This window comes from Myotis daubentonii, chromosome 20, assembly GCF_963259705.1.
Source record: "Myotis daubentonii chromosome 20, mMyoDau2.1, whole genome shotgun sequence".
In the NCBI taxonomy this organism is placed as follows: Eukaryota; Metazoa; Chordata; class Mammalia; order Chiroptera; family Vespertilionidae; genus Myotis; species Myotis daubentonii.
In genome coordinates, this window is record NC_081859.1 from 10,017,537 (window position 1) to 10,033,473 (window position 15,937).

Sequence of the window (15,937 nt, forward strand, 5' to 3'; positions counted from 1 at the left end):
CAGGACGCTTTACATGTAAAATGTAAAAGAGCCCTAGCCAGTTTGGCTCAGTGGATAGAGCGATGGCCTGTGGACCGAAGGGTCCCAGGTTCGATTCCAGTCAAGGGCACGTACCTCAGTTGCAGGCTCCTCCCTAACCCAGGCCCTGGTCAGGGCATGTGTAGGAGGCAACTAGTCGATGTGTGTCTCTCACATTGATGTTCCTCTCTGTCTTTCCCTTTCTCTTCCACTCTCTCAAATCAATGGGAAAATACCCTCGGGTGAGGATTAAAATGTAAAAGGTGGTTTAACAAGGAGGTTCTGCATTTAAAGTGAAAATTCTCCGTCTCCGTGCAGCCCAGTCCAGCACTTTTCCAAAGGAAGCAAGTGACCAGTCCTTTGCCTATGATCAGTGTTTCCTTCAGAGACTCCTATTTTTATCTGTTCCACAAGTCCCCTCGCAGCTCTGGTTTGTAGCAGCTCTTGTGCCGTTTGCATACTGAGGCTATAGCTACCAGAAGCAAAACCACATTGCGTTCTTCAGACCCCGTCTCGTGGGTTGAGTCCTGTGTTGTCGATTTCATTGTTTCTACAACAATGTTAAACTTAGGTACTGCAAAGGTGAATCATTAAACCAATAAACGTTATGATTGTCAGATCAGTGAGAAAACTTCATGGGAAAACTTACCCTGTTCCTCATTCAAGGCCCATTCCTCCCCCTAAGCCAGTGTGTATGTTGAGCGCGATCAAATAAAGCTTACAGACATTCAATCAGATGACTGTATTGTGAAGAGGCGCACATGACAAGACCTCCTTTCGTGGGGATGTATTGTGAAAAATGACAGTTTTCAAACCCAAATTTCATATGTATTCAGACCCGTAAGTCTCACTGACAGAGTGGACTGTCCTGACTCCATAATTAATGCACTGGGGATTCTCTAGGTAGGCTCTGATTTGGATACTTTATGGGCTATTATGTCAAAGATCCGTGTCAGACTGGATGCGTACACAATGCCTACAGAAAAATTATTGTCACAAGCGAAACTGGTGGGGAGATATATATATATATATATATATATATATATATATATATATATATATATATATATATATATATACCTTAAGAGTAAGCCTAGGAAAAGCCGATGACACCATTTCTAATTGCCTTGTACTTTTTAAGAAGTGAAATGTGCTTTGTATTTATTTGCCTGTAGAGTATCTCTCTGAAAAGAACTATTATACTTCATTTGTTTTTTTAAATGATGATGCTCATTTCTTACTTAGGAATATGCATTCTAGTATTTCCCAGTTTACGTTGCATGCCGTTATTAATTGCTATATTAAGCAATAATATGCCTTTATGTTATAAAAGTTTAAATATATGTTGTTCTTAAGAGATAGACATTTATTGACCATTCTGTGCAGCGTACACATGTTTTTTTTCTCTCTCTCTCTCTCTCAAGGGATACTGATCCCCCAGATGCCCGTGGAATACAGTGTCCTACTCGGTGCTGGCAGCATGGCACCTGTCACCTCCACTGTGGGTCAGCGTCAGTCCGTCCTGGTGGGAAATTTGGCTCCATTTACACCGTATGAGATAAGGATACAAGCGTGTCAAAATGGTGAATGTCTTTCAGACACTTGTTCTGGGCTATTATAAAAAAAAAAAAAAAGATTTTATATATTAAAAAAAAAGAAGGGATAGATTCTCAATTCAAATACAAAGGCTAACATTTCATTTCTCATTTGTCCTGAGCTATTTACCCAGAAAAATCAGCGCCTGGTATTGAGTGGAGCATTATGCATTTCTGCACATTAAATCATGAATATTTAAATATAGAATTAAAAGAGTGGTTTTGCAAAGTCTTGTTTTATCAGGCCCTTGAAAGGAAAAACACCTGCACCGCACAGGGGGATCGCTGGTAGTTATAAGACAAGTCGGGTATTACAAAAATCGCATGGGCAATGTGGTCACCTTGGTTCTGTTTAAATTTTATTCGGGAGGGGCTGGTGGGAAAGGGGGCATTATTTAGAAGTTGAGTTATACTCAAATGAATCGTAGATATTTTAAGGCCCTTCCCTGACCCCTATCTTATGTACATAACCTGTCACCTTGAGTAGTGTGGCTTAGACTAGTGGTCAATGAAGTCATCTGCCTCTCTCACTCTTAAATGTTCTATATTATATAACACCCAATTGCTAAGAAAAGGAAAAATGTAACTCATATTGGTGTACTTCATCTTATGTTAAAGAAATGTTGAATATAAGACTGTGCTACATGTCCCATAGGAACTTCTGGGATTTTTTGTTTGTTTGTTTTAAATATATTTTATTGATTTCAAAGAGGAAGGGAGAGGGATAGAGAGAGAGAAGCATCAATGATGCGAGAGACTCATTGATTGGCTGCCTCTTGCACAACCAGGGCATGTGCCGTTGACCGGAATCGAACCCGGAACCCTTCAGTCCCGAGGCCGATGCTCTGTCACTGAGCCAAACAGGTTAGGGCGGAACTTCTGTTTTTTGGTTTTGTTTTCATTTTTGTTTTGTCTTGTTTTTTAATTCACTGCAGTGACTTTGGTTAATACGATCATATGTTTCAGGTGTACAGTTCTCTGACACATCACCTGTATATGGCATTGTGTGCTCCCCACCCCAAGTCAAGTCTCCTTCCATCACCAGTTATTCCCCCTTAACCTTCTTCTACTTCCTCCACCCCCTTTCCCTCTGGTAATCACCAGACTGTTGTCTGTGTCTCTGAGTTTTTCTTTGCTTAATCCCTTCCCCTTTTGCATTCAGCCCCCAGGCCCCTCGCCTCTGGCAGCTGTCAGCCTGTTGTCTGTGCCTGTGAGTCTGTTTCTATTTTGTTAGTTTATTTTGTTCGTCAGGTGAGTACTAGTTCCGTAGAGTTGGTTAGGACAAGGGGGTCAGTGATTTTGCTCTCCTTTCATTCTGAAAGTGTGACTCAGTTTGCCCACTTCTCTGTGCAGACCAGACCAAGGCCTTTCGGTTTGAAGGGTATTGCTGTCCCCGATGTGGTCTTCAGCAAATCAACATGGAAATAGCTTTTCATTAATGTTCCCTTGATTTACATATAAAATCAACTTCTCCTCTCTGGGTCCCTCCATCTAGGCTATGAAGAACCAATATCCTTCAAGTTAATTGTTTGATTCCTGTGTGTTGAGAGATGGTCATTCTTTTAAAATACTGGCAAAAAATGATTAAGAGCATAGAAGATGTGTAGATCACAACTTAAGAAATTAAGCATAAGAAAGAAAAAAAATTAAACACATTATCGCTTTGTTGCTAGGACTATGATGAACTAGAGCAGCGGTTCTCAACCTGTGGGTCGCGACCCCTTTAGGGGTCGAACGACCCTTTCACAGGTGTCGCCTAAGACCATCGGAAAACACATATATAATTACATATTGGTTTTGTGATTAATTACTATGCTTTAATTATGTTCAATCTGTAACAATGAAAATACATCCTGCATATCAGATATTTACATTATGATTCATAACAGTAGCAAAATTACAGCTATGAAGTAGCAACGAAAATAATTTTATGGTTGGGTCACAACATGAGGAACTGTATTAAAGGGTCGTGGCATCAGGAAGGTTGAGAACCACTGAACTAGAGGAACCTCAATTCAGATGAGCATAAGCTTTCTTGCCTATGCCTCTATAAAGATGTGGTTAATTAATTACTGAATCTTCCAAAAATGATTCTGTATTTCAATATTCAAATTCTGTAGAGGTTTACAGTACTCATCTAAAATATGTGTAGAAATGTGTATATGAAAGTTCAGATAAAATGATTTTCACGATAGCCTTACCCTTCTATATGCATATGTAAATCTTTTCCCTGCTTGGTAAGTTACTAAAGGTCTTGATATTTTTTTTCCAAGGAAGCTGTGGAGTGGGCAGTGGGACGTTGGTCAGAACATCAGAAGCAGCCCCAATGGATCTGAGCCCCCCTGTTCTTAGGGCGCTGGGGTCCACTCGCATAGAGGTTATGTGGATGCCGCCCAAAAAGCCAAACGGAGTCATCACCCACTACTTTATTCACAGGTAACATCGATTGTCATTGTTATGTTTAATTAAAAATGTGTGCCATTCCAGGACTGTAGAATCCGAGACGTCTTCTGTTTCCATAAGGGAAGGGGTGGGAACTGATGATTTGTGCAGCACCTACTGGGGACTAAGCTTGGGACTGGAAACATGGACACATTATCCGAGGGGGAAAGCCTCAGCCAGCACGTGCCAGCTTGGCCTGAGCCGGGTCTGAAAGAGGAGACCTCAGAGCCACATGCCCTCCCTCTGATGAAGGGGCAGAGCGTCCATCTAAGACAGGGAAGAGGTGTGCAGGGCAGATACGGCAGACATAGACCATTGGCAGATGAGATCCCCCTTCCAGAAGCAGGGCCTTACAGCAGGCATCAGACCACAGCGTGTTCCTTCTCAGATCCTCAGCCCAGGTCAACATCTTTCAGTCTCTCCTTTCAATGGCCTCACACCTTCCCTTGTGTGGGCCAGTGCCCTGGTCACATCATGAAACGTGGTTCGAGTCCCTCTGCCCCTTCAGACATTGAAACCCTTTGGTTCAGAGCAGTCTTCAGTGACCTGCCGAGGGTTTGTCAGAAAATAATGATGAGGGGAAAAAATATTCCTGCATTTCCGGTTGTACAGGTGGCATTGCCCAAAATGAGCAAGCCACATTGCTTCTCAGCAGAGGTTAATTTGAAGAATCATATTTCTTTTTTCAGTATGTTTTCATTGATTTAAGAGAGGAAGGGAGAGGGAGAGGAAGAGGGAGAGAGAAACATCAAGGATGGGAGAGAATCATGGATCGGCTGCCTCCTGCATGCCCCCCACTGGGGATCCAGCCCACAACCCGGGCTTGTGCCCTGAGCGGGAATCGAACCGTGACCTCCTGGTTCCTAGGTTGACGCTCAACCACTGAGCCATGCCGGCCGGGCTGAGGAGTCATAGTTCTGACTCACATGCACACGCACTTGTAAAGGCTTTCACGCTGAGCACCTTTGTGAGGCTCTAAGCTGGCCATCCTCTCGGAGTGGTTTGCTTTCATCCCCTTAATGCTAATTGCACGAGAGAACCACGTCCTGTTCCGTCCTGAATCCAGGGAAATAAAGTGTCTGCTCTAAACCGGGATGCGGCTCCAATCTGTCGGTTTTGTAAATAAAGCTCGTGATCAGGGCGGCTATTCCGCGGCAACTCCCGAGCAGGAAAACGGGGAACGGGATGCGGAAAGCCCCGCTTCGATGAAAAATACTGTAAATTGAATTTGACAGCGTTTGATGGCATTTGATTATTCTCGTCACAGGCAAACAATGATCTAAAGAGTAATATGCAGCGGAATGTGTTACTGCCTCGCCGGCTCAAAAGCAATAAACCTTCCCGCAATGTGACACAATCACTCCACAATCATAATTGTGGCCCGTGTGATGCCTCTGAGTACAGGGGAAGGGCACTGCCTGACACAGATACATTTTGTTTTTTATTTAAAGTGAAATGGAAATGGCGCACCGGGCCGCCAGATACAATCACTATACTCACCTCCATGGGCATGCATCACTCGGCGGTGATCCGGCCGAAGCCTAAATGTGCTTAGACAACAACAGTATCACATTTTTCTTAGGCAGCTGCGGAGAGAATCAGGAATCCGTAAGGACGGAAATAGAATGTAGACAGCACGTGCTTTCATCCTGGGACTGCGCGGCGCTCCTTATGTAGTTACGGCCACAAGCCTGCAGTATTTCTGGGGAGGTTACGGCTTGCAATTTCTGCTTCATCCTTTGCCGCCTCTGTCTTCTCGCCCCACCAAAGGAAACCCATTTAGCTCAACCCAAAGTCGGGGTTTGGCCTATGCAGATATTTTCATTAAATTGTAGGAAACCAATTTGCCAATCCCATTTTAAAAACCCGTGTCACTCTGTTCTCTGCAAACTCCCCCTCTCCCCCAATGATTTCTCCTCAGTAATTCCCTTTTTTAAAAAGTATATTTTTATTGATTTTTAGAGAGGAAGGGAGAGAGAGATAGAAACATCAATATGAGAGAGAAAGTCATTGATCAGCTGCCTCCTGCACGCCCCACACTGGGGATCAAACCCACAGCCTGGGCATGTGCCCTGACCAGGAATCAAACCATGACCTCCTGGCTCATAGGTCGATGCTCAGCCACTGCACCACACTGGCAGGGCAGTAATTCCCTTCTGTTGTTAGTGATATCGTCCTATGAAGTATCTGCCCCAATACAGAGATAGGATGTTTATGACTTTAAAAATCAATAACAGAACAGTAACCTGGTATGGACAAGGCTGTAACTGTGGTTGCTTCTGTTTACTAGTAGCTTTCCTGTTAATTTGATACAGTAGTTCCCCTTTATTGAAGGGGTATATATTTCAAGACACACACCCCACCCCCAGTGGATTCCTGAAACCACAGATAGTCACAAGCCCTATATATGATACATTTTTCCCTACATGGGCATGTACATACATAGTGATGTAAAGTTTAATTGATAAATTTGGTGCAGTAAGACAATAACAGCAGTAACTAATCAAGTAGAGCAATTATAACAATACTAGAGGCCCGATGCACGAAATTCGTGCAAGAGTAGGCCTTTCTTCCCCCAGCTGCTGGCACCTGCTTCCCTCTGGCACCTGGGACCCGGGCTTCCCTCACAGCCCTGGCTTCATCGGGAAGGTCACCGGAAGGATGTCTGGTCTAATTAGCATATTACACTTTTATTATTATAGATATTGTAATAAAACTTAGTCAATGAGGACTCTCTCCATCTCCCTCTTAAACTGTCTTACTGTCCTCACCTTTTTCACTTACAGGAGCGCTTTACGGCTTCTCCTGGTCATATCTGAGTTGGCAGCATCGCTCTTGCACTTTGGGGTCACTGTTAAGTAAAGTCAGGGTGACTCGAACACAAGCACTGTGGTCCCACGACAGTCCACCTGATAGCCTGGAGGCTAAGTGATTGACAGGCTGGAGGGAGCTCTTTAAAGGCTGTTCCAGTAAGACAGCATCGGTATGCGTCCCTGTTCAAGTACACAGTGCTCAGTATTAAAACTTATTTTTGTTTTTCCTTTTAGTGTTAAGCAAGATTAAATGAACTTTAGTTGGAAAAGTGTATTATTGAAGTATCTCCCAATGCGTTTAAGCATAGCACAGCCATTTGGCTACTCAGAGAGATCTTAAAATGTGATTTCTCTCCCCATAGAGAGCTCAAGAGGAAACACGTCCTGTTAGATGAACAGTTGAAGCCCAAATCTTAACTAAACTAGGAATAATTGTGGCCTGCCCAACCTCTTCTGTTCAGAGCTTATCAGACATAAGATATTCTGTTTTTAACACCACAGGTAAAATACCTCACCACAATATGAATTTATTAAGTATTCAATAGTGATAAGAAATTCTTAACCAGGCTGCATTCTTTCGTTGTATCAGTGAATAAAACTTGAGACTAACGTAATACTCAATCTCTTACATAGTATAGATTTTTTAAATTCACACTTTCAGGCCATTTTTTTAAGCATGTCAGTTTTATGACAACCATGGCTACACCTCAGTGTGGGAATTCACAAGAGTTTAATAAAAAATTAATTGAATTGTCCTAGGAAGGTTGAAGCCAGACAAAATGGGAAATGTTATCTCCCCATAGAAGCTCGTATATTCGCTTGCTGTATTACATTCCTAGCAAAAACCCTGGAAAACACTCCATGAGCAGAGACCTGGGCTGGGAGCCCTGTGGTCCATTAGAATGGACCCACCCAGTGACACCCCGGGTACCTGGTACCTGCCTCAAGTACAAAGGCCAGGCCCTGCAAACCTACACAGATTTAACCCATTGGAATTAATCATTAATTATAATTAATCCTTAATTATGAACAGAAGCAGTGTCCATAATGTCTACATTTTGGGGGGACACCCTGTATTTGCATGTGTAATTTAAAAAAAAAAAGTCTGGAAGTTAATACAAGAAAATGTGATTATGGGTAATGTTTCACTTTCTACGATTAACCAAATATATTTATACTAGAGGCCTGGTGCACGAAATTCATGCACGGTTAGAGTCCCGAGGCCTGGCTGGTGATCAGGGCTGATGAGGGCCTTCCTTCCCCTGGCTGCCAGCTGCCAGCTGGGGCCTTCCTTCATTCCACACCGCCCCCTGGTGGTCAGTGCATGTCATAGTGAGCAGTCCAACTCGCGGTTGGTCGAACTCCCAAGGGGACAGTTTGCATATTAGCCTTTTATTATATAGGATCTTTAAACCATGTTTTGAAAATGGCATTTGACCAGGCCTCCGGTGAACTCTTCCATCTGGTCTCCTTCCGTCATGACACGAGGAAGAGACTGTTGAAAAGTTGAATTGATACCAAAATCTCCTACAAATCCATGTCCTACTCTGTCTGCCCACCTGGCTTTGAAGTGTGCAGCTGTCCCTGACCGCCTGGGTTCCCTTTCAGACGTCCTGCTGGCTCTGACGAGGAGGCCCTGGTGTTTGTCTGGTCAGAAGGAGCCTTTGGATTTACCGATGCTGCGGGCACCCTGAGGCCGTTCACGCTCTACGAATACCAGGTCAGAGCCCAGAACTCCGGGGGCTCTGTGGAGAGTCTGTGGACCTCAGCACGGACACTGGAGGCCCCACCCCAAGGCCTGCCGGCGCCCTGGGCTCAGGCCACTGGTGCTCACTCGGTGCTGCTGAACTGGACGGAGCCAGGCTCTCCCAATGGCATCATCTCCCGGTACCACGTGGTCTACCAGGAGAGGCCGGAGGACCCCACGTTCAGCACCTCCCCCGTGCGTGCTTTCACAGTAGCGGTGAGTACTGAGAGCGATGGTAGACACCTAGGTTATCGGGTTAATATGCTGAGATTCTCTGTTTATATCTGACCTGTCATTTTTTTCACTTGGGGGTTAAATATATGAAAATCTTCCACATGTTAAAAGAAGCAATGTGGTCATGGGAATAATATACTGAACTGAATATAAGTGATATTGGAAACTAGTTTGCTGACCATGATTAACTCAAGCAAATATTTCCCTGATTTCCAAATCCACTAAATGTAAGTATTAAAGTTGTTTCTGTATATCTCGTGGGGATGAGGCTGAGATAAAATTAGATAGAAATTTAATTTTGTTTTCTTAAAGATCCAATTGTACCACATATCTATACCTCTATAGGTACACTGATATAGATAGATATAGGGATTATATGAATGGAACAGTATCACCCAGAATAGATAGATGTAGAGCTGGATATCTTTGGATAGATATAGATATGTGATGTGATTGGCTCTTTGAGGAAGAAGAAAATTAAACTTCCAGGTACAGCTACCTAGATGTGTAAATGTAGATATGGCTATCCCAGGCACCGTAGCTTAGCGGTGATTTTCTGGGTTGGCCCACCCTGGGCCATAACACAATTCAGCTCACCAGCTATCTCTTGGGGCTCCCTTTATGCCTGGCTTAGCCTGAGCTCCCATAGGAGATACAGAAACAGGAAGGTCCTTGTCAGGGAGCTTTCCAAGAGCAAGTGTTCAGCCTTTGTTAAAGGTGTCTAAAGAAGGGGGTTCTGCCACTAGAGTCCAGTCCCTCCCCGTCCGAGAAGCTGCTCCTTTCATCCCAGACAAATTCCTCTCCCCCGTAATGCAAGCCCACATCAGCAGCATGCCTTTTCTGTACACGGGCAACGGGTCTTTAGGGTCAGGGACAGATTATTGACGATTCACTCCAATTTGGCAAATAGTCATTGAGCACTATAGCCAATATGCCAATATTCAATTCTACACTCAACTCTGTGAAGTGGACCATGAGACTGGGTCCTTTTTTGGGCACAGCAGACACTGGGAAGACGATGAATAATCCAGGCGGAGGTACAGATTCTTCCTGCTGGGCATTTTGAGTCTTTACGTTTCTTTGCTTCTGAGTTTCTGCTGCTCGTGTTTTGATGATTCCCTTTTAAATCTTTCTCTGAGGGCCTTCCTGGCTCGGCTTGCTAACTTTTTTAACTAGGTAAACATCTTCCCTGTCTGCTTCCATTTCTGTGCCCGCCCTAGGAAATTTTTCAAGTCCTTGTCTATAGATGGTTTTGGCTGAAATTGTCCAAAGGAAGGAACTCTATTTTTGATTGGTGAGACACAGACTCAGTCCTCACAACTGCAGGATTACAATTCAGTCCGCAGACTTACAAGAGGAATCGCTAATTCCCCTTCCTTAGTCTCTTGCTTATTGAGGTCTCATCTCTGCTCGAGGTGCCACCAGTACGTTGCTGGTAGTGCCGTGCCATCACCAGCTTGTCCCAAAGTCCCCCCAGAGCTGTTTACAGACAGGTGGACGTTGCTGGGAGCGCCACATAAGACAGATGCGGCGGATGCATGAGTCCTCCGATGGTGGCAGTGGATGGAGAACTGGCAGTGGGGGTCCTCCACGGGGGTGGAGAGCATATGTGCTGGCAGGAGCAGGAGCAGCAGCAGCAGCAGCCGAGGCAGCAGGAGAGGAGAGATGGAAAGAGTGTGGGTTTGAATGTATCACCAGCTTCTCTCCCAACCTCCCGAAGTTTCATCTCCTTTTGGGCCTACGTCGGTCCTTCTAAGGGGAAAAGAGAGAGCTCTGGATTGTTAGGGTCTCTGAACCAATGCCCATCACCACCGAAAACAAGCTTTAGGCAGAAGTCCTCAAACTCCCTTCCCAGTTGCTCGGTGATGAATTGTGCGGTGTCAGGAGAGAGGCTGCACGTAGCCTCGCTTGGCACGCGAGCTTTCCGTGGTGGTGTGTGCAGGGAACACGCCTGGCGAGGCTGGCCGCCCTGCTGCCACCGTTCCGATGGGTTTGCTTTTTCCTCCTGGCTCCCGCCATCATACTGGCAGAAATAACTTGGGATTTAAAGGCGAAGGTGGTTTACCTGTCAGTCTGTGCTCTAAGTGTATCCCTGCCAACCTCCTTCCTCCCAGGGTTGTAAAACATCAAGACCAGATCATACATTCGCCCAGTATCCAGAAGGATAGATGGTCCTTCGCCCTGTGCGTAGAATCAAGCATGCAGAGCTGAGGAGTAAGCGAGTCAGATGGGTCACTAAGAGTTGGCTTAGAATCTGGAAATAAAAACCAGAAATACAAACTCTAGTCTCTAGATTCTAGTTGCCAGACTCCCTTGCCCAATGTCATGGAGGAGGTATTCAAAATTTCCTCGTGTGGTCGTCTCAAATTCACCATTCAGTAGATGTGTTGTGGGGGAAATGAGATACTTCGCGATTGCCATATTATGGATAGTTTGTGAGTAAATTGGTTGGTTTATTTTTAATTTCATTTTTGTTTTGGTTTAGTATAATGTAAAGTATTATTGCTCTTTACACATGATCTTAAATTAGCTCTTAAAATGTGGTGGTTCTTGGCCTTTTCTCTCCAAATCCACTTATAAGACAGAAAAAAACGTTCTGGGAGGTCTGTCTATCTAGAAAAACCATCTTTCCAAAATAAAGAAAATGTGGTAATAAAAATAATTTCCATATATTTCTGTATCAGTTCTATAAGCTGAGATTTTTACATTTTATAGTATGAGATAACTGTGTCACCCATTCTTTTATATAAAAGATACAAAATATGGGTGGGTGAAGGTCACACAAAACCATGAATATTGGCTGGCACAACCCTTTTTTATTGTAATGAAATGTATTTGGCTTGACATTAACTTTTCACTTATTAGATTTATATTCTCTTTAACCTTTTTTTCTAATAATACCCTATCGATCACTAATAAATATTGGGGATCTACTTTTAACTCAATATCATTGGGGGCTGCGAAAAATAGATCCATGTAAGTCTTCTTAAACGTCATGGAACTACTCCTTTGAAAGAGGTTTCTTTTTCTCCAGCCACTGAATTCCAACAGGTCATCAGCCTCTCTCGCTCACTCATCAATAGTCTCCAGGGCAGGTCCTCCAGTCACTGCTAGTGACAGCAGCCAGCCGGATTTCAGTAATCAGGACTCATTGCCAGTGTTTAAAATAAAATCCAGTCTAAACCCAGTCTAAGACCTGACTGGTGTTAAGGGGTCTACAGTGGAGAAGAGAGGGCATGTTCATTTTTCTTCCTCCTCTTCTCTTGTTGATGTCCCCAGGATCTTGGCAGAAAAGACAGAATTAGACATAAAAGGAGCAGAGCCTCGTTCGTTAATATTGTTCTCACCCATCCGTCACTGCTGCCTGTGGGGCAGGTGCCCCCTGCGGTTTTCTCTGTGGGTTATGTAGAAGTCTCCCATGGGAAAGCCCACGCTTCCCAGTCCCTGAAGCAGGCAGTACACTCTCTGGCTAACTCCTCGCACCCCGATCCCTACTGCCCCAGAGATCTGCCCCACAACCTCCTGTACTTCTGGGCACCCCTCTCCAGAGCAGTCAGCCAATATCAGGCTCGGTCACACTGACAAGACTCATTCCTTTCTTGGCATCCACTAGAACCGGGGCCAACTTGTTCAGTCCAATAAGGAAAGCACAGCTTGTCCAACAGAAACTTCTCTGCTTGACCTACCACACTGGGTAAGACTCGCCACTTCAGAATTCATTGGACAGAATCCGAGATCAGCTTCTCTGTTAGGCCAGATCCCCAAATCTTGGAATCACATAAGAATCTCAGCCCAGCTAGTGTGGCTCGGTTGTTGAGTATCAACCCATGAACCAGGAGGTCCCTGGTTCTATACCCAGTTGGGGCACATGCCCAGGGGTTGCGGGCTCAATCCCCATTTGGGGGTGTGCAGGAGGCAGCCAATCAATAATTATCTCTCATCATTGATGTTTCTATCTCTCTAGCCCAGCCGTGGGCAAACTACGACCCACGGGCCAGATCCAGCCCGTTTGAAATGAATAAAACAAAAAAAAAAGACCGCACCCTTTTATGTGATGATGTTTACTTTGAATTTATATTAGTTCACACAAACACTCCATCCATGCTTTTGTTCTGGCCCTCCGGTCCAGTTTAGGAACCCATTGTGGTCCTCGAGTCAAAAAGTTTGCCCACCCCTGCTCTAGCCCTTCCTCTCTCTCTAAAGTATATATATATATATATATTTACAGAACCTCAGAAAACCCTTCCTCTCCTAGTGGCTGCATCAAAACTGAGTGTCTTCACCTCAGTGGCAAGCCTCTTGAGTAGAGTAGAATGTCCACCTCACCTTCCATACAGACACCCCCCAACTTCTTAAGTTTTCTTGGCTCTCCCTCAGCAGCCTGAGAGAGGAAGGTAGGGTATCCCTCCTGCCTCCCCCACGGGGTGAGGAGGCAACCTGGAGAAGCTTCTCTCCTGATTCCCTTCTTTCACTTGTTTTCCATTAACATTGAAGTATCATGCAGAAGCCTCTGTGCCCCACAGAAAGCGATGATGGATGGAGCAGAACAATGTTGATGAGACAGTGAAGAACCAGGATCTTCTCTTACATGGATGGTCTTACACAGATCTTCCACAGAACATGGTCCTTGAGGTGAAAGGCTGGTTCTGTCTGTCTGTCAAGCCCTGCAGAGGTGTGTTTAGCAGCTTCGGCAGAGATGTGCATCACCTAGAATTTCTCTCCGCTGCTCTCATCACTCCCTGGTGCATCCTGTCCCATCACTCCATGGCCCCGTCATCTGTCATCTTTCTGGTTGCTCAGGCCAGGCCATCCTAGAGTCCTCCCCTTCCTTCCTTCCCAGTCCAACCCCTCACTGCGCCCTAGTGAATCTACTTGTAAAGCAATGGTTCTCAACTTGTTGGTCGCGACCCCTTTGGCGGTCTAACGACCCTTTCACAGGGGTCGCCTAAGACCATCCTGCATATCAGATATTTACGTTACGATTCATAACAGTAGCAACATGACAGTTATGAAGTAGCAACGAAAATAATGCTATGGTTGGGTCACAACATGAGGAACTGTATTTAAAGGGCCAGAAGGTTGAGAACCACTGTTCTAAAGGATCTGGAACCCTTCTGCTGGCCAGCCACCTTGCAATCTTCTCACACATTGTTTCCTCCTCCTGCTCCAGTGATCATGACCTTACACTTCAAACGTCTTCCTTCTTAATGGTCTAGCCCAGTGGTCGGCAAACTCATTAGTCAACAGAGCCAAATATCAACAGTACTTCTTCAAAATAGACTCGCCCAAGTCGAAAACCAACTTCTGCTCATGGGCCACGAAGTTTCAATCCCACTGTACGTGCGCCCGCACATGGTATTTTGTGGAAGAGCCACACTCAAGGGACCAAAAAGCCGCATGTGGCTTGCGAGCCGCAGTTTGCCAACCACGGGTCTAGCCTGAACTAAGATGCTATTAGCACTAACCTCCCAAGGCTGTTGCGAGGGCTAAGTAAGTGAATATGTATGCAAAGGACTAGAAACTCAGCGGCAATATAAACAGGCAGTGCAGTTTAAGGAGTTTTACTATTTGGATTAACAGAGGCTAGAAGAAATGAGCAAATGTTGAAACACCTTAGTTTGTGTAAGGCAACTGCATCTACTCATTGGGTCAGCAATGAAACACCGTGAGTTTTATATATTTTAAGCTTTCCTCACCTCGCGCCAAAATCCGGATGCTTGCTTATGTAAATGCTTTCAGATACCAGACTGTTAATTTCCAGGTAATTTCTCAAGTCCTGGATTGGGTTCTATTTCTTAATGGCCTGGGGCAAGACTGTGCTTTGCGTCTCCTGGTGTTTAGTGCTGCCCATCCCCCCTGCTACCTGATGCCTGCCCCTCTGGGAACCTACCCTTTCCACTCACACTAGCTGTGTTCCCCGGCCAGGGCACTCACAAGACCTTGCCCACTGCCCGAGGTCTGGGATCATATCAGCACAACTTGTGGTCTTTTCTCTTCTCTCTCTCTCTCTCTCTCTCTCTCTCTCTCTCTCTCTCTCTCTCTCTCTCTCTCTCTCTTCCCATATTGAACAGATTCTGCCAAGTTGGCACCTCCCTATTTCACCTCTTGGTGGGGCAACTGCCCTCTAACTCAGGTATGCTGTTATTTTCTGGTCTTTGACTGGGTTATAAGGAAACCCTTGAAGAACCCCCTCCATGTCCCCCCAGTCTTATTAAAACCATACATGAAAGTCGAACGAACTAATGTGCACACTAACGGGCCCAGGCCAAGAGTTCATAATAGACGCTATTTAGCAGCGACAGCAAGCTGCAAACGGCAGCGAAGAGCGGGAGTTAATTGAACTACGGTGCCCTTGTCGCAGGTGCAAAGGAGCCCCTACCTGAAACAAGGTGGCTGCCCCCAAAGTGCCCTGTTGCAGCCAGGAGATCACCTCCTGGGCTCTGCAAGGGCTTCTGGGTGAGGGAGAACCAGACACAGATGACCAATTCCTTTATGGTTCACGGCCGATCAAAGTGAAACTCAGCATCTGTTCAGGACAAGTGACCACTGTAACGGCTGTAATATAACCTGCTAAATAGAGAGGGAATTGCATTAGAGCCAGAGGTGAGCCGTGATTATCGGCAGGTGAGTGCTTTATTGAAGTTGAAAGACCATTAACATTGATAGAGTAATTATTTCAACTTGAAAGTAATTACCTTGATGGGTGATAACTTCTCCAGTGTTCCCGGGTTTGATTGGGCCAAACAATCGCGAGCTCCTGAAGCCTAGAAAAATATTACAACAATACTGTGGTTCTCAAATTACGGAGACCGCTGTGGAATATTTTAATTACGCCGAACAGCGAGAAGATGTTGCCTTAACACCAGCTACTGACCTCTCATGTAGAGAGAGACATTGGCTTTTTAATCCAAATGCAGTGACCCACACCCAACACCTGCAAATGTATATGAGACGGGTTTGCAAATGAATTTTTTTTATCTCAATGTGATTTTTAAGGGGAAACGCCTTGTTTGTGCTGTAGCTGGGCGTTGCTAAGCTCAAACTGTAGGCATTGTCAGTAATATCTCTGGACTGGGAGTCCCGGAATA

At 45.0% G+C, this 15,937-nt stretch overlaps 1 protein-coding gene across 1 annotated transcript in view; it reads left to right on the plus strand.

Annotated features, from left to right (window-relative positions):
- USH2A (usherin) overlaps positions 1-15,937 on the plus strand; it is a 390,811-nt gene that overhangs the window by 332,058 nt on the left and 42,816 nt on the right. Inside the window, exons 58-60 of the mRNA XM_059677365.1 lie at positions 1,443-1,601; positions 3,887-4,049; positions 8,477-8,831. Coding sequence (XP_059533348.1) covers positions 1,443-1,601; positions 3,887-4,049; positions 8,477-8,831 — 677 coding nt within the window. The remainder of the gene's footprint in view (positions 1-1,442; positions 1,602-3,886; positions 4,050-8,476; positions 8,832-15,937) is intronic.